This window comes from Hippocampus guttulatus, chromosome 6, assembly GCF_054856545.1.
Source record: "Hippocampus guttulatus isolate MCC_2025c chromosome 6, RoL_Hgut_1.0, whole genome shotgun sequence".
In the NCBI taxonomy this organism is placed as follows: domain Eukaryota; kingdom Metazoa; phylum Chordata; class Actinopteri; order Syngnathiformes; family Syngnathidae; genus Hippocampus; species Hippocampus guttulatus.
Window position 1 is genome coordinate 23,075,467 of NC_141266.1, and position 25,279 is coordinate 23,100,745.

General features: G+C 45.9%; 1 protein-coding gene across 2 annotated transcripts; it reads right to left on the bottom strand.

Annotated features, from left to right (window-relative positions):
- Nucleotides 1-23,485, bottom strand: atp1a3b (ATPase Na+/K+ transporting subunit alpha 3b). Of its 2 annotated transcripts, none has more exons than XM_086113559.1 (22): nt 23,011-23,485; nt 10,867-10,953; nt 9,818-9,877; nt 8,782-8,985; nt 8,590-8,703; nt 8,367-8,501; nt 8,157-8,274; nt 7,372-7,640; nt 7,098-7,296; nt 6,413-6,657; nt 6,136-6,328; nt 5,188-5,363; nt 4,955-5,091; nt 4,730-4,880; nt 3,688-3,856; nt 3,461-3,615; nt 2,756-2,879; nt 2,498-2,643; nt 2,249-2,379; nt 2,054-2,155; nt 1,736-1,827; nt 1-1,125 (listed from the first exon to the last, which is right to left on the bottom strand). In XM_086113559.1, exons 1-22 carry the CDS (start codon nt 23,014-23,016, stop codon nt 1,097-1,099), a joined length of 3,042 nt encoding a protein of 1,013 aa, XP_085969685.1. In that variant the 5' UTR covers nt 23,017-23,485; the 3' UTR covers nt 1-1,096. The 2 variants fall into 2 exon arrangements, with proteins under 2 accessions (XP_085969685.1, XP_085969684.1); XM_086113558.1 differs by having other exon boundaries at nt 10,867-10,992.
- Between the last annotated feature and the right edge of the window lie 1,794 nt (nt 23,486-25,279).

Genomic DNA, 25,279 nt, shown 5'->3' on the forward strand with positions numbered 1-25,279 from the left:
TTGTATTAAATGTTTCTAGATGTTTTATTGGTGTTGCTTTCATTTCTTTGACACACGTTTGTTCTTACCAAGTAGCCTCTGTTTGGATTCTTTTCAATTGATCTTGAACGACAACCTTAAGGCAGCCAGCCTGAAACCGCACACAAGCGGACCAGGACTGTCATCTTCATCCTCACACATGATCATCATCATCATCTCCACCATAGCGCACACCGACAGCAGTGGCGGCCATTTTGAAACGGAATGGGCCAAAAGAATTGGATTAATAAAATGGGTTGTTTTCTTATTACGTTTTTTCCCCCCAACATTTCCCATCTTTTATTGTATGGGTGTCATTTTAAATTCAGTATAGAATTATATAGATTTCCTAGAGCACACAAAGATTGGTGATGTGATGGTGGGAGGCGGTTTCATAGTAAGAACAAGAACAATGCTGTCACACAGTGTACACAAACGAGAGACAAACAGAGGGGTTGGGGGGGGGACTGGAGTGTGGGGGTTGCGGTGCCTAGGTATGCCCTCTACCCCTCCGTGATAATAATAATAGAAAAAAAAACCAACAGTCCCCCTACCTGACATATTAAAAAAAATTAACACAACAACAACACTGTGGCGCAGGTGGGAGTCAGTCAGTGTGATGGCTATTTGTGTATGAGGGGGTGGGATGGGGGTGGGGTAGATTGGAGGGACATGGGAGAGCAGGGTGGCCCTTTTTCAGCCGAATCGGCTCCTTGGAATCTACCTGTACATAAGACAATATGCAGCTGCCGTTTGGTAGATATTATTATTGTTATTCTTATTATTATTATACTGGTTTATGTACACAGCAGTGAAAGAACACATGCAAAGACTATCATATGGGAGGGGGCAGTGATGGAGGGGTGGAGTGTATGTCGAAAGTTGTAAAGGTGCTTTTGCTGTTTTGAATCTTTGGGGCAGTTGGGATGAAAATTGCTTCAAAGCGTTTTTTTTTTTTTTCTTGGGTGGGGGAAGGGGAAGGTGATTTGGAGGTGGTGAAGTAAGTGGAAGAAGATGAGGGAGAGAGGGAAGGGAAGGGGAATGTTTTGGGGCGATGAGGAACAAGATGCTCCAACGATCAATAATAAGTCTCCTTCTCCACCCAACCTGCATGAGAGAAAACAACAAGGACAGCACACGCACACACACACACACACTTCGCCATTAACTTCAGTTGCAAGAAAAGGACAAAGGCAAAACAAACACAACAAAAATACAGTAATGCTAAACTATTTGAATAAGAAAAAATCAAGTAACAATAAAAATTAGCTCATTATTTAACTAGATGATGAGTTTATACAAAAAAATAATCAAAGATATGGAACATTAAAACGGAATCAAGCTATATTTACATAATAAATAACATAACCCCCCAAAAGTAAAAAGGTGCAAAATTAATCAAAATAACATTTCATTTATGAAGATGAAAATTAAATAAAACAAATCAAAAAGAAGCACAAATAAATCAATTGAATAAATAAAATAAAAATCAAGTAAACCTAATTAGAAGAAAAACACACAAAAATGACATTACACAGACAATAAAATAAAGTGGATGACTGAAATGAAACTTGAAAAGTAAAAAGCAATGAAAAAATCTTAGGAAGAAATAATACCCCCCCCTGAAAAAAAATCTAAAAAATAGAAACTGAATCAAAAATAAAGTACACAACATAAAGTTCAAATGAGAATGCTGATAATGTGAACTGAAACTGACCTCCAGGGTTCCGGCGGATGAGGAGCTTTCGAATTTCATCATAAACAAAGATGAGGAAACTGTAAGGGAAGGCGCAGAACCACCAGGAAGGCCTGCAAGCACACACACACCAAAAAAAAATCTGAGTTGAGGAGCAGCGTGGTGCGGCGCTCACGCTTCCAAAGGGATCGACATCCTTTGGTTAATTTTCCGAGCATCATGAGTCGGTGTGATGAACCATCGTGATTACAATAGTGATTAAAGAACAGCGAGGAGCATTTTGGCCATGACGTTGGTGCCGCCGTCATCATCGGTGGGAGGAAAGGAGGCAACTCTTACTTGAGGGGGTACATCCTGAGGGCCACATCCATGCCGGGGCAGTAGGACAGGAAGGCAGCCAGGGCCGTCTCCTCAAACAGGCCGAAGATCAAGATCTTGTTCCTGTTTGGGGCAAATAGTGAGGACGATTTTTAAAGAGTCGTCTGGCTGGCCAGCCATTTTCATGAGGGCGGGCGGGGGGGATGCTGCACTGACTTCATGCCCTGCTGGAAGACGGAGTTGCGTCTGGTCTTGCAGATGATGACGTCGGCCCACTGCACCACCACGATGCTGACGAAGAAAGCCGTGTGGCACGTGAACTCCACGATCTTCCTCTGCTCGTACGTCTGAAGGCGACATGGCAAGTCGACAAGAGTCGCAACGTCGTCCGCCCCCACCCCCGCAGGATGGTACGGTTCACGCGAAGAAATGAAGAATACGGAATGTTCTTATGTCACATCGTACCCATTGCTGTCCATAGCTGTCCTCCAAGTCGTTGCAGGCGCGGTCGTCCCAGTCCAGGCGGATGCCCACCAACCGGCTGGGCAGGAAGCCATTTTCGGCCAAGATGACAAAGTAGGAGAAGAAGCCACCCAGGGCCTGGATCATACCTAACAGGGGGGGGGGGGGGCGGTAGGGGAATCAACAAGCCGAGGAGGCGGTCAGCTTCACTCTTTCACACAAAGACACGGCAAAATGCACACAAAAGGGGGCTGGACCCACCGATCTGTCCGTAGGCGATGCTGATGAGGCGCTCGTTCACCAGCTTGTCCCTGAAGGGGTTCCTCGGCTGACGCTTCATGATATCGCTCTCTGCCGCTTCGTAGGCCAGCGAGATAGCTGGGACCTGAGTAAAAGTTAGCGTGTTAGCATGGGTAAGAAACGCTAATTAGATTTTGTGGGGGAAATATGCCTTATAGGCTAAAATTGTCCTCATGCTTGATGTCGGCATAGTACGCAAGCTATCTCATTGCATCTCCTTCCGCTATTTGCTCTCTAAGTGTTTCTTGCTTTTTCTTTGACTGTTTTTATTTCTGAGTTTTCCAGTTTTACATTTTTTGATTAACTGAATGGTGTCCAGCCACAAGTCTCAATCGTAAACAAACACAGTGCAGCTTAGAAAAAAACAAACAAACCCCAAAACAAAACAAAAAACAAATACAATCCCCCCACTTTTTGAATTATTAACAATGCATAGCCAAAGAGATCAAGACAATTTCAACAAAATAAAAAAATTGCAAACATACAGACACAGCAACTGACCAATTGTCTAAATTTGTGAAAAACCAAATAGGAAAGTGACCATATGTGAACCCCAGGAAAGTGTACCTCATTAACACCCACTCCTAATTGATGTCAATGGGAAATTCCGTTTTGAAAGTCCTAATGGAAGTCGTCTTGCGCTGACAAGAGCTGGGCGGCGCTCACCATGTCGGTACCCAGGTCAATGCAGAGGATGGTGATGGTGCCCAGTGGCAGAGGAATGTTGACGATGATAAACAGGAGGAAGGGTGTGATCTCTGGAATGTTGCTGGTCAGCGTGTAGGCGATGGACTTCTTCAGGTTATCAAAGATCAGGCGGCCTTAAACAGTAGTGGCATCAACAATTCAGGATATGAAGAAATGACTGATGCAATGGAGTCGTCCGCACTCACCTTCTTCCACTCCGGTGACAATGGAAGCAAAGTTGTCATCCAGTAAGATCATGTCCGCGGCTTGTTTGGACACGTCAGAGCCCGAGATTCCCATGGCGACGCCGATGTCGGCCTTCTTGAGGGCAGGAGAGTCATTCACACCGTCGCCTGTCACAGCCACGATGGCACCCTGGGAGAGATGGGGAGGTTAAGGGCTTGTTCAGTAGGCCTCGGTCGCCATCTGCTCTCTTATTTCAGTACTGCACAAAGACCTCCATTTAACCTTCAAGGCGCAATGTCGGCTGGCCATTCGCTTTGACCCTTTTCTTTCAGATGTGTTCATGCAAATGTCAAAACATCACTGGGGGGGGGGGGGGGGGGGGTTCATTGATAATAGTGTTGATAGGAAATTTTACCTATTGTGGTCACTTTTGGCCATTTGAAAACTACATACAAACTAAAATTTTATTTCTGAGTTTTCCAGTTCTCCCCGGGCCTGCGTGGGTTTTCTTCGGGTACTCCGGTTTCCTCCCACGTTCCAAAAACATGCACGGCAGGCTGATTGAACGCTCTAAATTGTCCCTAGGTGTGAGTGTGAGCGCGAATGGTTGTTCGTCTCTGTGTTCCCTGCGATTAGCTGGCAACCCATTCAGGGTGTCCCCGCCTACTGCCTGAAGACGGCTGGGAAAGGCTCCAGCACCCCCCGCGACCCTTGTGAGGATAAAGCAGATTGAAAGATGGATGGGTGGATTGTTTCCTGAAGAAGGTAGCTGACTGTCCTCCAGTGGAGCAAATGAATGAAACAGCTTTTATTTTAAACATGTGAAGAAACCCTCTACTGACCATTTAATTTAAGAAAGCGGAGGCTCCCTCTACTCACTTTAATGAGACGATGAGCCCATTTCAGAAAGGCTCTGCATGATGTGTGCATTTTCTTTTTAAATTATTTTTTTTTTTCAATCTTCTTGGTGTTTTAAAAGAAGAATGTTACTGGAATTTTATTAAGACACCTGGGGAAAAAGGCATCATATATCTTTTTGAAATCCAACATAGTGTACATTACCTGTCTCTGGCAGCCCTCCACAATGATCAGTTTCTGCTGAGGGGAGGTTCTGGCAAAGACAATTTCAGTGTGGTTCCTCAAGATGTCGTCCATCTGATCCTGAGAGAGATCTTTCAGGTCAGTGCCATGGATAACGCAAGCCTTGGCATCTCTAATAAAAACACAGAAGCAACGTTAGGGGTCTTTCAAACATTTTAAAGGGGAATTTGTACCTGAGAGTCTTACCTGGGGTTGACTTGACTGACGGGGATGTTGAGACGAGCTGCGATGTCCTCCACCGTCTCGTTGCCTTCGGAGATGATGCCCACTCCCTTGGCGATGGCCTTGGCTGTTATTGGATGATCTCCAGTGACCATAATGACCTAAAAATAAAAAATAAAAAATCAACGAGCATACGCCATGAAGCAACTTATGTGACAGAGAATTGAGACTTGGGTTTCTTCTGAAAGAGGCTCTACCTTGATACCAGCAGATCGACATTTGCCCACGGCATCAGGCACGGCGGCGCGGGGAGGGTCGATCATCGACATGAGACCCACAAAGCAAAGGTTGTCCGTCTGGAAGTTGACGTCATCCGTGTCGAAGGCGAAGCCTTTCGGGTACTGGTCCTCTGGCAGCATTAAGTGGCAAAAGCCTGGAAGGTGCATAAAATGGATCAGTCACTGAAAACTGGATGAAGTGTGAATCGATGTTTCTGACTGATTTATATCGAAAAAGACTATAATTCAGAATATGATTATGAATTCACACAAATGGGTCACTTACACCATTGCACTCTAATTAAAGCAGATTTGCTTTGGTTTCCAAGCTCTTATTTACACTGACTGGAGTCCTGACTAATAGAAGAGTAGTGCCTTGCTGCCATCTTGTGGCACCACATCTCTTCTTGTTGAACATTGGTCGATATTATGTATAAGAAAAATACTTTCCAATATTTATCTCTATTTCTGATACTGTATTTGTGTTTTTCACCTCAGATTTTTGTATTGCTGAATATTTGTTGTGGGGGTTTTATGCGTGTGTGTGTGTGTAATAATAAGTCAGTTTTTGGCCCATTACAGAAATTTTCAATATTATTTCAGAATATTACTTTCTGTCACAAAGAAATAAAATATTTGTGCCTTTTTACGCACCCTTGCAAGAATTCCTAGGAACTACAGGTATATTTGGGGAAAACGCCCACATTAAGTTCTTTGCGCGGATAATGATTTGTTGGTGAAAAAGAAAAAAAAGCTACATGTATATTTTTGAAAAAATATTTTAAAAATGCATTTGTACAATCAAAGGCCACACTCACCCCAAACGGATTAGTAAATAAATACCATTGGCCACCGAGTGAAAAAAAAAGATAAACGTCTGTGATGTGATGATGAGTGGATGAGAGAAACAAAAGCACTTGTCCTTACCCAACACTCTCTCTCCCAGTCCTCCCAACTCCATGTAGGCATTCTGGAAGGCCTCCTTCATCTCCTCGTCCATGGGCTGCTCTTTGCCCTGCAGCAAAATGGTTGAGCAGCGATCCAGGATCCTCTCGGGGGCTCCTTTCATCACCAGCAAGTAGCGGTTGTCATTGGGGTCCTCCGTCTCGTGTACGGAGAGCTAGAGCGGATGAACACAAGGCGTGTTTCGGATGAGATGCTTCCTTTTAGGTGTAAAACGACAGCATCTTCTGTCGCAACTTACTTGGTATTTGTTGGTGGAGTTGAAGGGGATCTCGGCCACCTTCTTGTTCCTCTCCCGCATCATCCTGACCGAGCCGCAGGACAGCTCGATGCACTTGAGCAGGGCCGACTCGGAGGCGTCGCCAGCCACGTCGCGCTTGAGGATGGCCACAGAGTCCTGTCCCGCCTTGAATTGAGCGCGGTTGCACAGGGAGGCAATGCGGGCCAGCCCCTGCCACGTCACCGAGCTCTTGTCGAACGAGGCGCCTGGAGGAAGAGGGAAAAGCAACACTTCAGGTTTAAAAGTGGGGATTTCCAAAGATGAAGGCTGAACAATTAATCGTATTCAAATCGGCATTGCAATGGAGTAGAATGCTATTTTCAAATGGCATATTTTGTAACGGCTTTATTTTTAATATCCATATACTGTACTGTATTTGATCTGTTTATTCATTTGTATCATGTATGGATAAATATCAGTTCTTAAGAAGTGCAGTGCAGATGTTTACAGATCATTGCTTCACGAAACATGAAAATTAGGCACAGATGTATATTTTCCCGTTATAACTGCGGATATGGCGATGCTCCGAATTAAGGGGCGAGCACAGAATTGCAAAACTACTGTGCAGTTAATAAAGGCAGATAGGAACATTTTGGCTTAATTGCACATTTGTGTCCGTGACCGCCTCAGAGTTTCTCACACTCACCAGACTGGTCCTCGGTGGTGTCGGCCTCATGAATCTGGTTGTCGAACCACATGTGGGCCACGGTCATTCTGTTCTGGGTCAGGGTGCCCGTCTTGTCGGAGCAAATGGTGGAGGTGGAGCCCAGCGTCTCCACAGCTTCCAAGTTCTTCACCAGGCAGTTCTTCTTCGCCATACGCTTGGCGGTCAGGGTCAGACAGACCTGGACACATGGCGTGTCAAAATGGACTCTCATGTGCAACATGGCAGAAATCAATGCAGGATGAACCCCACTCACAGTGACGGTAGCCAGCAGGCCTTCGGGCACGTTAGCCACAATGATGCCGATGAGGAAGATGACAGCCTCCAGCCAGGAGTAGCCTAGGATGATGGCCAGGACGAAGAAGCTGACGCCCAGGAAGACGGCCACGCCGGTGATGATGTGGATGAAGTGCTCGATCTCCTTGGCGATGGGGGTCTTGCCCGTCTCCAGGCCAGACGTCAGGGTAGCGATGCGACCCATGACCGTGCGGTCTCCGGTGCAGATGACGATGCCACGCGCCGTGCCTGGTTTTGGCAGAAAAGCGGAGTACAATTGAGTCGGTTTGCAGATTTCTTTTCCCTTGGTTTGTTCTGCCAAGGGAGTATCTTGGTAGATACTCCCTTTTTAAAACGCTAACATTCCCATTACTTGAGTTACAACGAACTCAGCCTTCTGGCTCCACGTACAGATTGCCCCCTAACACGAGCGCCTTCATCCTTACTCATATGCAAATGTTTTTGTTTTTTTTTAATAGAAGGTATGGGGAGACCGTTTTTGTACATTTGCTTTTTTTAATGTGACATCTTGGTGTCTTATGTTGGTGTTCAGCCTCGCTTCAAGGTAGTGGGGATGTAGACGTGGCCCTTGCGCACATGTCTGCCCACACCTGCTTCGAGACATTTGTTGATAGAAATTTAGCAGTACAATTCTGAAAACTGAACCGTTAAATGGGACGAACAGAGTTCCCTCCCACTCTGTTGCCTGAGAAAAACTATATCAATTGTTTGGGGAACACACGTGTTAAGACTAACATACAGTACCTTCCACACAGTTGGTAGAGAAGAAAGCCACATTTCGCGTTTCCAAGGGGTTGTCATGGGTACAGTCGGGTGACCTGCTCTGAGGCTCTGATTCACCGGTTAGGGAGGAGTTATCCACCTATTCAGGTGAAAGAAGACAAGAATGTCGTGAGTTTGTTGGGATATCTTGTTTCACGACCACGCCGCGGTCCAAAAGCTGCTTGTCTCAACCTTGCAGCCGTGTGCTGAAACCACCCGGATGTCGGCAGGGATCCTGTCTCCTCCCTTCACTTCGATCAGATCTCCGGCCACCACTTCTTCCGCGTTGATTTGCACCTTCTCTCCCTCTCGGATCACCAGCGCTTGCTGTAAGGGATAGTTGGAAAAACATACCATGAAGGCTCACGCAAAGGCAAAAACACTTGACTAAAATCTGACTTTTGGGTCGCGTTACCTGAGGCACCATGTTCTTGAAAGACTCCATGATTTTGGAGCTCTTGGCCTCTTGGAAATACGAGAAGCAACCGGTAATGACGACGACGGCCGTGAGCACAATACCTAGGTACAACTACACAGACAGGCAGATCACAAATGTGATATGAGCAGATGAGAGACAGCACACATGATGGACAGGCATGTGACTCACATTGTCTCCAGCGGGGTCGTCCTCGGTGGCGGCCTGAATGGCGTAGGCCAGGAAGCAGAGGATGGCGCCGATCCACAGCAAGATGGAGAAGCCGCCGAAGAGCTGGCGACAGAACTTGACCCACTCCGGGGTGGTGGGGGGCGGAGTGAGTGCGTTGGGGCCATCCCTGAGCAGAAACTCTGCTGCCTTGGCATTGGTCAGTCCCTGGAGGGGTTTCCAGATAAAAAGAGAGTCTATGTTATATTTCAAAGCATTTTTCCCCCCCATCAATGATGGAATAACATGTACTACTTGGTATGGTTCTTGAGGCCAAAGTACTGTTTTGGAAATGGGACAGAATAGTACTTACTTACTCCATTCTGTTGGAACAGAATGAGCCTTGTTGGCTCACTATTTCGCAAAAATGAGGAACTTGCAGCTGGTTAATCAAGCCAGAAATGTTGTAAGTGACTTAATTGCTGTTCTAGAATCTACAGTCAGCATCGGCTCAGTAGTTGGCAAGTCCGAGCCAAGGTTATTCGTCTTAACAAAAACTAACAAAATAACATTAAGAAAATAAAATGAAAAGGAAAAGGCTAGTAAATAAAACAAAGACTAACTGGAAAAATATATGTATAGTCGTGAAAATGTCATGTGATTTTGTCTTTGTCAATTAATATCATACATGAGCTTTTGGGGTTCATTTTAAATGTATTTATGTATATTTATACTTACAATACCTTTTTTGGCACTTGACAGATACTTCCATTTATTTTTAAAAAGTTCAATACTGAAACTACTTAAAACTAAATTAAAATGAAATACTGTTGAAAAAAATAGAATACAAACCAACTTTATCTAGAAACTAGATATACTAGAAACCACATATAGATGTGTATCATTGTATTACATTTTAATTGTTGACTTTTATTCCTTATGTACAACACTTAATTACAGGTGCTGATGATGTGAAAGAGTTGAGATAACTAGTCCTTGCTGGACTGAAGTGCTGTGAGGCCATCTAGTGGACAAAAGTAAGAACAATAATTTACTGTACCTGGACAATGTCCGTCTGAAATTTCCGGCAAACTTCTTCTATGGACATCTTGTGTTCCGTCTGGGGGAAAAAAAATGAAAAAGAAAAAATATAAGAGAGGGGGAGAAAAAGTACAATCATGACACATACACAGATTTAACTTGCCTAAAAATTATGCATGCAGGATAAACTATGGTCGGCCGACCGGGGCAAGCGAGCGGCCAACGGCCGAACGCTGCAAACACACACGCACGCACTAAACAACGCTGCAGGTAAGAAATGCTGCTAATGTCCAAAAATGACAAACACAGAACTGTTCCAAACAAAAATACATAAAGACATAAATGCAGAGAAAGTGGAAGCAAACGTTACAAACCACAACACACATTTTTGCATTTGTTTTGTGGTACTAATGTAGCTTTTACTTTGTGTGTTTGTTTTTTTTTGCACGTATGTTTTTGTCTCTCTGCATTTTCATGTTTGTTTTTTTTGTATGCATCATTTCTGCGTTTGGACATTTGCAGTGTTTTTGTTTTACAGTTCTTTTGTGTGTTTTTTTTTTAATTTGCATGTGTCTATGTCTTTTTTTGTTTGCATTTTTTTCCCCATGTGTTTTGCAGCATTCCTGTGTTCAGAGCGTTCGGCTGTTTGCAGCACGTTTGCCCACGTCGGCCATTGTCATGATCAAAGTGTCCAAATTAACACTGGCAATCGCTCTTGATTACAACCAGAAACTTTGAGGAAGCTCTTGGACTTGCTGAGGATCGAAATGGGCTCCATGCGTGCATTTCACCCGACAAAGTGTATCATGGCAGCCAGTTGAGTCTGCGATGAGGCATCAAAGTGGTGACTTCCTGATATGTCTTATCAGCGAAAAAAATCATAATATACTGTATATTTTTAAAAAATCAGCAACATTTTTTTTTTCATCCTCAGTATGATTTAGAAATTTTCATTCTCTTCGCACAGTGTCCGCGCCGGATGTGAGAGACCCTAGTTAAATGCGAGGACATGAGATGTAAAGCAGACTTGAGAAGTAAATGTAGAGGTTTTTTCTTTTTCATACTCACAATGGGCACTTCCTTCTTCAGGTCGTCCATGTCTTTAGTTCCCGTAGCCCCCCCCTTCTTCTTCTTGGGGGATCGGTCATCTTTGTCCTGTGTGGTGGCAACGCGGTAACTGTCTGACCGGCCATACTACAGACATACACATAGGTTTTATACATGCCTTCCAACTAAAAGTGTACAAAATAATAGCTTGTGTTCCTTTTATCTCAGGGGCGGGGTGGGACTGGTGGTGGTGGTAGGGGAGAGGGTTGGGGGGGTATCCTATTCCCACTCACAGAGGGCTATTTTGGAGAGCTGACGACATCAGAGCATAGTAGAAATGGGCATAATAGCGTTTTGTTGTGAATAGACTGTTGAGTGATGATGTCTTGAAACAACGGAAGCAAAATGGAGTGGACAAATTGGCTGCATTCCGCAGAGCTTCTGCTGAGTCTCAACCAGTTTGCTGTCTGAAGTAGGACAACATGAGAGCACAGGGAAGTTGAGCTCATCCGGGCAGCAAAATTGTACTCGCTATGACTAATGTATCGAAATGGGAGTCCATTTGAAATTGAATTTGGTTGAATGCCCATGCCTAGTACGTAACACACCCTTGCGAAGCGGCCTAGAGAAGTGCAGTTCTAAAGTGAGTGGCACATCAACAACAACTGAGGCAAATTTGAGCATTTTCCCTCCCTTGCGATGAAAGTCAGAAAAGGCCCGATGACAGAATATTTCAAAAGAAGATCGTGAGTTTAGTTTGGGGTGGCTATAGAGTCATCTGTTTGTTTTTGTCTCTGATCCCAAAATGATCCAGTCGATGACAGTAAAATGGTAAACGTGTTCAATAGTTCGGATCACAGGTTCACAATAGAAATAACAAGGTGAAGAGTTCGTAACTTTACTGTAGTGCACTGTCCTTTACTTGTATTGATACAGCCCTAGTTTTAAGCAATAATTTTTCAAGTATACTTCTTCATGCCCTCACATGCGTTGTCGAAATAGTAAAACAATACACGGAAGCTGCTGTCAGCCACGGGCTACATCACAAGCCACCCCGCCAGGCCCCGCCTCTTAAAGGTGCAAGAATGACAAATAATCCTGAACATCAGACTTTTTTGTCTTTATGAAGTAAATCCCAATGTTGCTTTATTTCCCTTCCATTGTGTGAGGATCTGTCATGTTTTTTTACAAATCTGTTCATATGTTAAAAATGGCGTGTGCTCCACTTCACATGCCAAATGTCTATTAAACTGTGAGAAAGACGCTCACATTAATCAGGCAGTATTAACATCGCAGATGAGGCACACTTGGGACATGAAAGCGTCGGCCTGAGCTGTTTTGCGTTTGATCACTGTTGATCAAACCGTTCGGGGTGAACGGACTGGAATGGGCACACGAGGATCTGTAATCAACAGAAATGAGGTGAACCCACTAAAACGTTACATCACACGACAAAGCAAGACATCACAAGTGCACTTTCCATCGCTCCAGCCTCGCTCCCGTTGCTGAGGTCGACGCAAGCGTCCTATCAATACGAGGTGTTTTTTTGTTTTTGTTTTTGTTTTGTAGCATTGCTGAACTTTGTGTCATTTATTCTGGGATTTAGTGTGGGCGTATCACAGTTCTGGCATTTCAAATGCGAAACAGGTCAGTGACTTGGAGTATCGTGGGTTTCTGTTTTGCGGTTGGCCTACTAAATATAGCGTCAGTCACGAGATGGGCAATCGCTCGCATTGTCAAGTGCCGTTGCTCCACCCCGGTCGTTATGAAAGATTATGCTACTTATTTGCATGAGAGAAAATCACATCCTCACACACCCACAAATGGACATGAAGTGTGCCGTCATTTTTTTCCCCCTTTGTGTATTTGGACTGAGATATCAAAACAAGAGAAATATTTTAAATTGAGGAAAAAAAATGTCAGAAAATGGGCAGCACGGTGATGGACTGATAAGCATGTCTGCCTCACAGTGCAAAGGTGCAGGGTTCGATTCGGGCTGCGACCTTCCTGTGTGGAGTTTGCAGGTTCTCCCCGTGCCTGTGTGGGTTTTTTGCGGGTGCTCTGGTTTCCTCCCACATTCCAAAAACATGCATGGTAAGCTGATTGAACACTCGAAATTGTCCCTAGGTCTGATTGTGAGTGCAAATGGTTGTTTGTCTGTGTGTGCCCTCCGATTGGGTGGAAACCATTTCAGGGTGTACCCCGCCTACTTCCCCGAAGACAGCTGGGATAGCCCCGCGACCCTTGGAAGGAAGAAAATACAGGTACATTTCCTTTCCAACCAGTTTAGACTTCAAATGATTCGACAAAGACTGATGTTCGATTCTGCAAACGGGCCAAGTCAGAGCTGGACCAGCGCCGCGTAACAGATCAAGCGGGGAGCACTTTGGAAGCCCTGCCAAAAAGGCACACCTAAAACTTGCAGTGGACTATGATGGTAATTCGCTAACCACAAAGCTTTGACATTCGTCAAGGCAGTGCAGCGGCAACATTGGTGAGGCTTCCGCCCAAAACTGCACAAAAACACACACACACACACACACCTGCTGAGTTAGACGCAAGACAAATATTAGCGCTTTGCGTCATCTCCTGGCTCGACTGTGTGAGGCGGCTCGAGTCAAATACGGTCTATGCATAGCGGACCTGACTTTCTGGTTTAGTAGACATTTGAAATAAAGATTGATGGCATCTCTCGCTCGACCCAAACTAGCTCACTAAGCCTTTTGTTGGGAGTTTGGCAGTGAAAAAGGAGCGGTTTGACATACACGCACACGTGCACGCGCACACAACCCGAGACCTCTTCCTGTACTCTGACACAGGTGAGCAAACCTCAGACTGTAGCAAGACCAGACAGGCCTTGTGAGGTAGGCGAGTATAAAGATGCCATGGAAAAGTACCCATGCGAGAGTGACAGGAACAATGAAAGATTGTCACTTTCTATTCAGGCACAAAAAGGTTCGACTGAAACCGAACAGATGACTGCTGGTTAAATGGATGTACAATACAGGTGACAACATACAGTAATTAGCGACACTCGTGACGATAACCAGCACGGATAATGGGTGGAGTCAGACGCAGTTGAATGCAGATCTCTGCCAAAGATTCGCTTCAACGTTCAAGATTACAAAGGAAGCTGTAGATTGTCATGTGACTGTGCCAGTGGAACATCGCAACAACAACAATTAATCGCATGAATCGACAACTAATCGATTATCAAATTAATCGCCAACTATTTTATTCATCAAGGAATTGTTTCAAGCCATTGTTTAAGTTACATTTGTCCATAACGTCTGATTTCAGCCTCTCAACAATAAGTGGTCTTTAATTTCTGTAGTCCGCTGTAAAAGCAGTCTGAATATCTTTTGTGTTTAAATCTCCGGCTGGCTGATAATTGAATATCAATTCCATCGACATGTGATGGACATCAATATGCCTTTGATAAAATGTTGAACAGAAAACAAAAATAATGGAGGCAAACCCGACCCCGGTATTGTGCGTGTTGTAGGCAACGCGCAGCTGACTCCAAACACAAAGAAGCAGGACGTGTGCATGCGCCAGTGGCGTATTCACGGGGAACGTGAGTGTGCCGTACCTTGGTTCAAATAAAGGACCAGTCGACCTAGTACAACTCTCGCAAATGATATTTTACATCAGGGGTGCCCATCTTTTCAAGCGGCCAACCTCCCGCGATCGACCCGTTGCCGATGGTCTTGGAGGTTCTGCTGCAGTTGCCTAATATGGCGGCTTGAGTAGCATCGACAGTCGTAAGTGTGGCGCAGCAGCGCTGAGTGGAATGCGAGGCAGGCTGGTGACAGACAGGAGCGCACACATGGAACAGGAGACACGAGTGGGAGGTGAGAAGCCGGGCCAGATCGAGAGTGAAACAAAGCAGGTGGCATTGGGGGTGGGTGCTTTGTTATCCATCCCCAAAAGCCTCGAATTAGATATTGAGCGCAATCTTTGTCCACTAGCCTTGTGTCAGCCTCTGACAAGCACTGACCCAAGTCCAAATAATTGCACCTCACTTAAGGTATTTGTGTGTGTATCCGTGGCCGTCAGATAACGCAACTCAACTGTATTTCTTGAGCGCTTTAAAACAAACACCGCTGTACACAAAGTGCTGTACACGGAGCAAAAATAATTCATACACCCACAAAAAATAAATTAACCAAAGCCAGCAGAAATCTCAAAAATAGTCTAACTAAAAATCAAGTCTCATGATGAGTCACAAGCCAAAGAATAAAAAAGATTTTTGAGGTGACTTTTAAAGATGGGCAGGGAGGGGGCTTGCCGAACGTTCATTCCAAAGAGAGGGACCAGCAACGGAAAAGGCTCGATCCCCTCTGAGCATCCGCTTCGTTCTCGGTACCTTGAATAGTGTCTGGTCCGCAGACCTGAGACACCGGGCAGGAGCGGAGGAGCTCAGAGAGGCAAGGTGGGGCCAGGCCCTTTCAAGATTTAAAAAGAATGAGCCAGAGTAGGAGTTATATGCTCCGTCTTACGAGTACCGATCGAGAGACGAGCAGTGGCATGTATGTGGGTTCATAAGTGCAAGTATGAGAACATTGTGTTTGGATGAGTGTGGATGTAAGACATTGTAACAGTCTATGGAGAATGTGCGAGGTGTGTGTGCTTGGGACTGAAGCATTGACGGCCGCAGGGAGGATCATACCAGGCTGTCTGCCCGCAAAACACACCCAGCTTGCTGGCAAACAACTCGCACGAGCGTGAACAGGTGTCATACCCTGGAAACTGACTGACTGCTACTCCAAATAAACTGGACATACCATGCGACAAATATTAGTGGCGGAACAAATAACTGATATTGCGATACAACATATTAGCTCTGATGGCAAAATAACTGAAGAACAAACCACGTTTAAACCACGACTCTAATCCCGAATGGGCACTTGTACCCCTTAACCCAAAACCAAATCCGAACCCAAAGTGTGAGGACTTTTACAAGGATGATCGCCCAAAACATTGACTTCGCCCATGAAATTCCGTGACAGAGACTCTCCATGCTTTGCTTCGCCACAGGTGAGGTGCTTCTGAATTTATAATCATAGTTATTTGTAATGTAAAACAGGGTTAGCTCAGCAATGTTGTGAGGCCATTCACCTATGAGTCAAAATTTCAAATCCCCAAACTATTGGCTACTCTGGTCACCCACTCATGAAAACTAGTTGCAGCACCACCGATGTTATGCAACAGTTAAGTCGTGTTCGGCCATGTTGCTCAATGTCCAGCAGGAATAACTTTGCCCAAGACTTCCCCAAGTGATTAATCGTCAGCTGTTAAACCGGCACATTGGAATAAACCGACACAATGGCGTTCTCTGTTAACAGTTCAGCTAGTGGCCCCGTTCACAATGCCTGTCATGACCAGTTTTGCTCCCCATGCTACGGGTAAAAGCGATAAAGCCACTATCTGGTAGTGTCAGAGACGTATCACAGACAATGGTGGTCTGACACCAACATTAGGCACTCACTCCTCACCCCCCCCGGTGTGATGAAAGCAATTGCTGCCGCCCGACAACCATTTCATAGGTCACTCCACAGGCTAAACGTTTAAGCAAGTTCAAATTGACGTCACAGCGTAGTGTCATTTAATTGCCAAATTACAAAGGCTGCAATTTGGGACGTGAGGGAGGGGGGATGTGCGGACTTCACTTTAGTCCGATAGTAAGCTGTATTTCTTGATCATTGTTTCATGAAACGCTGAAGTGTTTGAGCTGCAGGTTATTTTGCATTAGTGTTGGGTAACTTACGTTGACGGCACACTTGTTTGGCTGAATTTTGTAAAGTTGGAGTGAACGCTGAAAGGACTGCAGGTCAAAGTATTTAGTAACAACTAAGTCAATTAGATAAAGAAAGTCTCTTTCATATTCATTAATGGTTCGTTTACCTAGCATTGGAAGAGGACCGTGAAAAATAAATTGCATATTGAAGAGCAATATCGCGGGGGGGGGGGGGGGGGGGGGGGACTAAAAAAATCTAACTGAGTTGGACCATTTTTCAACACCTTTCAGCACGAATCAGTCCAGATACTGGCGCCGAGTTGCTAAGTGTATCCATTTTGAGCGTGCTACGGATGTAACGCAAGAAACCTGGGGCACTTGAAAGTCAAGGTCGTGTTGTTTTTAAAATTTTTTTTTCCCAAACATCAAAGTGTGAGTGTCCAGCTGTCGTGCACGTCTCTGCATTATGTGCCTCTGTGTAGTTCCACAGAGGAAACAGAGACCCGTGTCTGGAATTACAGCCGCTCCTGCAGCTAAAACAGGTGAACGGAGCGACACACAGCTCTGACATCATCGGGCGCTGGCTCCAGGCTCCCTTCTGGGTACCTTAAGCTAATTACCCTCCACCGTGTCACTTGTGGACCTGAAAAACGGTCTTGAAATGCCAGTAAGTCGATAAGTCAGTACTGCGGGTCTCGCTGTTGATTCGTTTGCGCAGGCCGGCTGACATTTTGAGAGTGCCGCCATGGCGACCGACGCTGTGGCTACAAGGGTCCCCTGATGGGATGCGGGACAAGTAATAATTGATGCATGTGTAAGTGAAGACCGCATTCCCGGTTTGTATGTGTTATGGGTGTGCGACGTTAGCGGATGTGATGGTGGAGGAGGCACGCATTGCGGCAGAGAGAGGTGGCGGGAGATAGACTGGAAGAGAAAGAGGGATAGACAAAGACAGTGTAAAAATGGCGGAGTGACGAGCTAGTGACGTGGGCCAAGTTTCACTCTTAGTTTTGCGGCGGAGCGTACCAGGAACGGGAAGCGGACAGTGGGCAGAACGTTGCTTTTTACGTGCAACTTCATTGAGGAAGTAGTTTTGTGCGGTTTGTTTCACTTTCTCTTGAAACTGATCACAGAGTCTGCACTGATCGCGCGACCTGTTCACAACTCTCTTTTAATCACAATGACAGCAGGGCATTTGACTATTTTTGATTGGCGTAATTAACAATCAATTACTGTTTACATTCTAGTGCACCGGTGTCAAACTCAAGGCCCGGGGGCCATATCCGGCCTGCCTGGTCATTTTCTGTGGCCCGCGAAAGCAAAATCGATGCTAAAATCTGGACCGAAATGTCGAATTGTCATGTGTAATAAATGTTGAGATTTTGCGATACTTTTGTTACCCTGTTTACACTCACTTGAACAATAATTGAAGAAACTATGATAGTTGACTGATTTAAAAATGAGTCATCTATTAATTTGTTGTGTGCAAGTAATATTTTTGTGGTTTCACTGTCATAACGGCCCTCTGAGGGAAGACTTAACTCCAAATTGGCCCGCGGTTGCAATGGGTTTGACACCCCTGTTTTCGTGGTATCTTAATTTTGGATATTAATTTGTTGTCAAAGGAATGGAGTTCAATGTGGATATGGTGGTAGGCTTAGGGGAAGTGTGTGCTTGCGTGCGTGCGGATGTCCTTGCATGCATGCAAAGATGTGTGACCTTGCAAGGTTATTGGGCCATCTGTTGCTCCTTGCAGCAGGGCAGCGTTCCCTCTGGGACGTCGTAGAGGGGCTCAAGGGGACGGGGGGGGCGTGTTTATCGGATGGGATTAGCCATACGTTGGATTGGCCCATTGGGTTAAGTCTTTTTCACCGCGATACAAACATATGTTTCAATAGAGTTGTGTGGTCACCAACAAAACCATAATTGGGATTAGGATTGCTGGTTGACTTTGAAGTTGTTTTCATTTCAAAACTTAGTCGCTAGTACTTGATGACCACCTTTCCTACATCCTAGTGCCTGTACAATGGTTATCATGCTTCCCTCTATAAAAAAAAAAACGGGCATCCTTGTGCAAATTGCATTGCTCACATGTTGAAGTCTCGTGAAATTTGACGTATAAAGTTTTGCTTGAATTTTAACATTTAATCTTTTGGTTGAATGACAAATTGTCACACTTTTGGTGGGTTTGACTTCAGAGTAACTAAATCAGTGCAAACGAAGATCCGGAGGAAAAAGATAAAGTGCGATGTGCTCCTGCCATGCCTTTGCAAACGTGAGCTTTTTGGAGCTGGGGAATGGACGAGACCACCTAAAGTCTGCTTGGTGACACCCACGCCCACAAAATGCGCAGATGGGTTCCGGATCAACTGAAAGGCTGCTGAAAACTCAACAGTTAAAGCAGTGGAATCAGAGATTATAAAACTTCAAAATCTTTGTATTAATTCAAAACAACATGAGGCAGAGGAGGATAATAACTACAATGATTGCATGTATTAAAAAAAATAATTTGGAGCCTGACAGATGCAATTTTTTTTTATTGGCCACTGCTGATTCTGATATGTAGCAGACTAAAATTCAGATAACTAATCAGCTGATCAATTAAAAAAAAATGATAAAAATGTCCTTTTTAGACCCTTAACACTCAGGCCAATAAAGATATGAATTACAGGCAGAACATTTGACGGTTGTACAATATTTTGTGCTTTAGGAAAGTAAAATCAGCCAGTTTTTTGCAAATTGATTTTTTTGGGGGGGGGGGGGGGGGGTGTATGAATGTCTTATTTTTTGTTGTAATGTGTTATACACACACACACACACACACACACACACATACTGGTCCTACTCGCGTGAAAAAATGTCATACAATTGCGGAAGGCAAGAGTGAATAGTAAGACAGTTCAGTTGTCTGACTAGTGAGGACCAAGTGAAAACTAACACATGGACCTTAAGATGTTTCAACCTTAAGGGTTTTGAATAAACGATCAAACGTCTTCCCAGAGTCGAAGCCTTTGTTGCTGTGGGTGCCTTAGTGTCACACCTTGTGTTGCAACATATTCAAACATGGAGCACGCAAACATCTCCAGGACAACAAACACCCCGATTCAGACACGTCCTTGTTGTCAGGCAACGCGACGTCCTCAAGGTAGCCACTGTGTCCATGCCTCACGTTGAAGATAAACTTGACCATGAGAAGCAAGGCAGCGCTGACCTTTACGTTTGAATGGCATTACATAAGCTACTGCGGGGCACTGCTAGCACTGATGCTAACTGTAACCTTTCTTCTTGCTGACCATCCTTCAGCGTAGGACAATGACCTGTGTACGGTGATACTTATTGATCAGAGAACTTCAAGAGGAGAGAGACATTGGGTCTTTAACTGACCGCCAGGCCACAAGCGCAAAAGCAGAGGGATATCGTCTTGACGGACCAATTATTAGATTAGCAGATTACTTTGACAAAGGTTTGTAATTTAAACCTGTGTGGATTAACCGCAGTCTTATTTTAAGACACGCAGCTATCTGCCATCTTTTCCGGCCATTGCAGTGAAGTTGTAGACAAATCTCATGTACTGTTACTACTCCCGAGTGACAAACCGCATCCGATCCAATGGTTTAACGTAACAAACAAAAGCTGTTGAATTGATAATATAAATCATATTTCGGGCTGGTTGGGTCAACACCTTGGACTGGTTGCCAGCCAATCACAGGGCACATGTAGACAATTATTCACACTCACGTTCCCACCAGTTGACACGATCAAGTCTTCAATGAACCTAGCATGCTTTGGGATGGGGAGGACGGATCGCTCCGTAGTTTATCAAGAGAATGCAACGACCCAAAACGTTCAGACGGTTTCTGACAAAGTGTGTTTCCATCAACGAAATCGAATGCCCTCTAGTACAGCGCTCAGCATGAACTCACTGTGGTAGTGCATGACAATTTTGGTCGAAAACGAAGTTTCGGTGTGTACTCATTTCTGACAACTCTCATTTGCAACCGATGGCTCTTGGGTGCAGATTATTTAGTTTCGTAGTTTAGTGTGCCTTCGAAAACCTTGATTGTGAAAGCCAACTCAAGGTACCGCAATCCAACAGATCTGTTGTCTCATTCATGCTCAACGCCGTAGTCGCTCAATTTGTTCTCCTTTTCAGACACTTACGAATGCTTTATTTTAGATTCGATAAGCTCTTCCCTTCAATTTCAATTGAGGAACATTGGCCGATCGGTTTGATCCAGCGCTGCAGGTACAGTGGGGAAGGACGTGCAGCACTCTGCACCAAAGCGAGGGCTGGGCCTCTGCAGAGGCCACACTCATCCATCTCTAAAACGAGCACCCACTTTCGCCGACACAAGCCTGCCATCCTCATTAGCAGAGGGTGGGGGTGGTATGATGGTGGGGGTCTCAACACTATTCAGCAGCCATGATGACCTTCTGACAAAAGCTGCAGTAACACCACTTCCACCTTCATAACTTTAATCCGCAATTTCGACCTCTCAAGCAGAGACCACACCCTATGGAAATCCTCCACCTGACCTCCTTCCTCATCCCATCTGTCCTCCCTGATTACCCGGCCCCCACAATGCACCGCGACCAGGAAACGAGAGCCACAGTCATGTGAGCCCCGGGGGTCATTATCCTGTAACAGGATCTACAGCCAGGCAGCCCCTCCCTCACCTCTCCCCTCTCGTGTAAATCCATCTCGCTACACCTGCACTTGTGTCCTTCCTTTCTCACCGTCCAGCCCACTTTCCAGCTAACAAGTCAGGGATGTGAAGGTGAAAATTGCTCTCGGCATGCACCGGTGCAAATCAGAACAAAAGAGAATTCACCATTCTTTTTATGTATTCATTTAATCATTTTTACACGTGCTTAAAAAGCAAATGCAGCGTCGCACATTTCAAGCAAGGGCCTATCGCGGCTCTGCACTGGGAATTTCCACAAAAGAGGCCCCGCCCCCACTTTGACGCAGCACGCACGTTGCATGCGATGTGCCCCCTGCGGCCTTGGGAAAAGGACAGCTGGCGCACCACATTCATCGTGGTGTGCCAATGATACAAAGCCGCATCATCCAAAGAGAGGAAAATCATACGACTATCCACATGCCCAACGTTTCTACTTCTGCCTGAGCATATTTCCCCCCACCGAGGTGATGGTTTTAAACCCTCGCATCCCCTTTTTGACGCAGCGGCCTGTCACCTCCCTCTGCAGGGACACTGCAACGTGCAAGGGGGGGGACCCCGTCGGCTGCCTGCTGTCACTGCAATGACACCGGCCCCCTTCTGGCTTGCAGCGTCACGCCACTGCACTGCATCCCGGATTGATGCAGTGGTATACACACGCACATACACATTGCGCAATAGCTTGCGTCTGCATTTACATACGCCGGGATGATTTTTTTTGTCCCCTCTGGTGTTATTCTCAACAAATTACACACACAAACCTAACAGGATCCATCTATATTTTTTTTATCCTCACTTTTATCGGAGTGTGGGTAAATGTATTCACTTATAGTGATTCGCACGTCTCTGTTACATCACAAATTAAGGGGGAAATAAGCTGGTGAGGTGCTTATTCCCGGTAACCGCATTATGACGCATGGGTCACCGAGGGTGCCGGGTGATGAGACTGCGTAGAGCTTCAGGGGGACATGATGCGGGGCTTTGGTGGAGGTGGATAGGTTGGGGTGCAGGTTGGCGGGCATGGAGAAAAATGATGAGGGGGTGGGGCGACATGGAGGTCATGGCAATAAAGCCACTCATGTCCTCTCGTGGCCCTAAAACCAGTATTTTACTTAAATCTTGAGTGAAAATATACACTAGCACCTCACCTTCTCCCCCCTCCCCTTATATAAACCGATTAAGGCCTACCTAAAATGGCTGGCAAGGTTATAGGCAAAAGTGAGGCCTATGAGGAGACACAGAGGACACTGGGTACTCGTGTTCTTTGGGGCCTTTGAGCAACACTTTCCATAATGAAAAGGGTGACTGCCCAAGTGTGTGCGCGCGCGCGCACGTGACAGTGAAAGCTATTATGACAGCAATAAGACAGTAATCTACAACAAGAGGACAATGCTCAAGAGACGATGGCAAAAATGAGCGAGAGTGAAAGCTAAACGGTAGCTACAATTGTTTTGTCGCAGTGTGGCTGGAGGCAGTTCCGCATTACCGTCAATGTCACTCAACCATGCGCGGGATTTCAAATCAGGGAAAAAAATACAATGACATCACGTTTTCATGTCGGGGTCGCCCACCCACTACCCTCCCAAGCACCAGCAGCTCCCGGTTTAACGTCCTCGCCAGTGAGGTGTTGGTGATGGCGGACTACCGTTCGCTTCTCAGACCGCTTCGGGTGTGTGTCAGTACGGAGTTGAAGGTGGGAGGGTGGTGGTGGTGGTGGTGGTGGAGTGAGGAAGATGGCCTTACCCCCATGTTGGCGCAGTCGCTCTTCTTATCCTCCTCGCAGGTTGAGAGGTGTGCTCTCTCTGGAGCACCCTTAAAACGTCTTGCGGTAGACGGGAAGGGGAAAAAGGGGAGAAGAAAGAGAAAATGGTGGAACGACCAGTCTTGAGGTAAGACAAGCGGGAATGCAATGGAGTCTTAAGGTTAGTGCGTCACCGACAAGTTGCCGTTCCTAACGGGGCTGTCGCAAATTCAAGCTCGGCGAAAACGTCTACGAACAGCCCCAGTCGCGTTTTGTGAGCCTTGCTTTAAAAGAAACGTCGCGGTCTCACTCCGAGCATCACGCGTGGATTTACCACTCCACCAAAAGGACCGGCGTTCCTAACTCACGAGCCGCACTACTCTGCCTGCGAAACGCTTGTATCCCTCCGCGGCCCGGTAACAGCGCGAACTGCTTGACGCAGTACAGTCTATCCTCGCGCCGCACAACTCCGCCTGTGAAAGAAGCGCCGCCCGCAGCGAATGGCTAAAAAGTCGGATTGCTGATTTGAATACGCTCCGCCCACCACCAATACCGTCGCCAGTGAGCAACACCCATACTTCACCGCTGGGTTCGTTGTCCAATCATGAACCTGAGCATCTCTTCTATGATGACCAATGGGCGTCAAAGTTATGTTCCCGCCGGCAAATTAGAGGCAAGCTTGGCCCCTCCCGCTTTACTGCAGAATTCAGCGGCTAGCTTGCCGTGTCGCTAATTGTAGCCACGGCAAGATTGTAATGTAGAAACTGAGGAAAGGTTAGATTGGACTAGCCGTGCCTTAGTGTTTGTTCTCGTGTTGCATGACAAGCAGTTCAGGGTTCTTTGTGGCATGTCGATGTGTCACGTGGTCAGAAACGACCGCTATCAGGCTGTGTGTGTGTGTGTGTGTGCTGTTACAGATGCATCAATGCACTTAAGCAGCAGCAGTAGCAAGAGAGCATTGCTCACAATGCAGAGTCAGCATTTACGTATAAATTATTCATTGCGGTAGTACAGGGGCGGGGGAACCTTTTTCTGCATTGCAATTTTATAACGTCATAAATGTATAAAATATGAGGCAGCAATGGGAAAAATAATGATGTGAAAATAAGCAATTGAGCTTGTTTTAGGGTAAATCAGAGCCACTATAAATCAGGGGTGCCCCTTAAGCAGATCGTGAGTGATCGGTAGCTCGAGAAGGGACTGTGGTTGTGCTTATGGCAGTACAGAACAGTAATTCAATCACTGCCTAAAGCACTGCAAGTTTTATCCTATTGATCTAGCTGCCTGTCAACGACAGTGAACGAGTGTGTGTGCGTGTGCGCGCACACATACACGTTCACAGAGGCGGCCCGGTCGCAATGTGTGGAGTTTGCATGTTCTCCCCAGGCCTGTGTGGATTTTCTCCGGGTACTCCCCTTTCCTCCCACATTCCAAAAACATGCGTGGCAGGCTGATTGAACAATCCAAATTGTCCCTAAGTGTGAGTGTGTATGGTGGTTTGTTTCTGTGTGCCCTGCGATTAGCTGGCAACCGGTTCAGGGTGTCCCCCGCCTACTGCCCGAAGACAGCTAGGAAAGGCTCCAGGAGTGTGTAGACTTTTTTATATCCATTGTAACTTGGCTCAATAAAGGTTAGGAATCATTGCACTTGACGCTCATGAAATGTCCTTGTTTCCCTAAATGGAATCAAATGCTCAAATGTTCGCCACCCGTGCTGTAGTGAGAGTTCAGCAGCAAAGGTATCATGTTTTTATTTTGCATTCCGCAAGTTGACACTAAAAAGAGCAGCCTAAGCTCCAGGCCAACCGTGCTGGATTAGCTATGAACGTCATTTTATGTAACCGTGCCACAGAATCAGCAGAAGGCGACCCTTATGCAGCATCCACGAGTGACGTTTCGTCCCCGCCGCATTTCTTTCCCATGCGAAGGGATGACGCAGCGGTGAGGCTTCAACCATGCACTGCTAATTTGCAAGGGAAAAGCAGAGCCTGTTCTAACACAAGGCCCCCAAAGCGTCGCACAAACACGGCACTACCGTTTGACGTGCTTAAAGGGGGCTCGTCGCTTTCCAATCTGCTTGCAAAATGGCTGCCGCTGCCTATCCTTTCCTTCCTATGTGTTTTGGAGGAGAGGCAGAGGCTGGAGGCAAGGAAACAAAATGCACCCAACAATTCTTGGTTGCCACAGCAACACAAGTCAGATGACCTTGTCTGAGGGTTTGTTCTGCTGAGTCAGAAACTGAGGGATGAGGGAAAAGAGGGGTGCTTGTTTC

Bases quoted from the DNA above. Each gene is read 5' to 3' on its own strand.
- atp1a3b (XM_086113558.1), bottom strand. The intron at 8,704-8,781 runs GTGAGTCACATG...CTGTCTGTGTAG, and splicing joins ACGACCCCGCTGGAGACAAT to TTGTACCTAGGTATTGTGCT. The intron at 8,275-8,366 runs GTTGAGACAAGC...TCACCTGAATAG, and splicing joins TTTCAGCACACGGCTGCAAG to GTGGATAACTCCTCCCTAAC.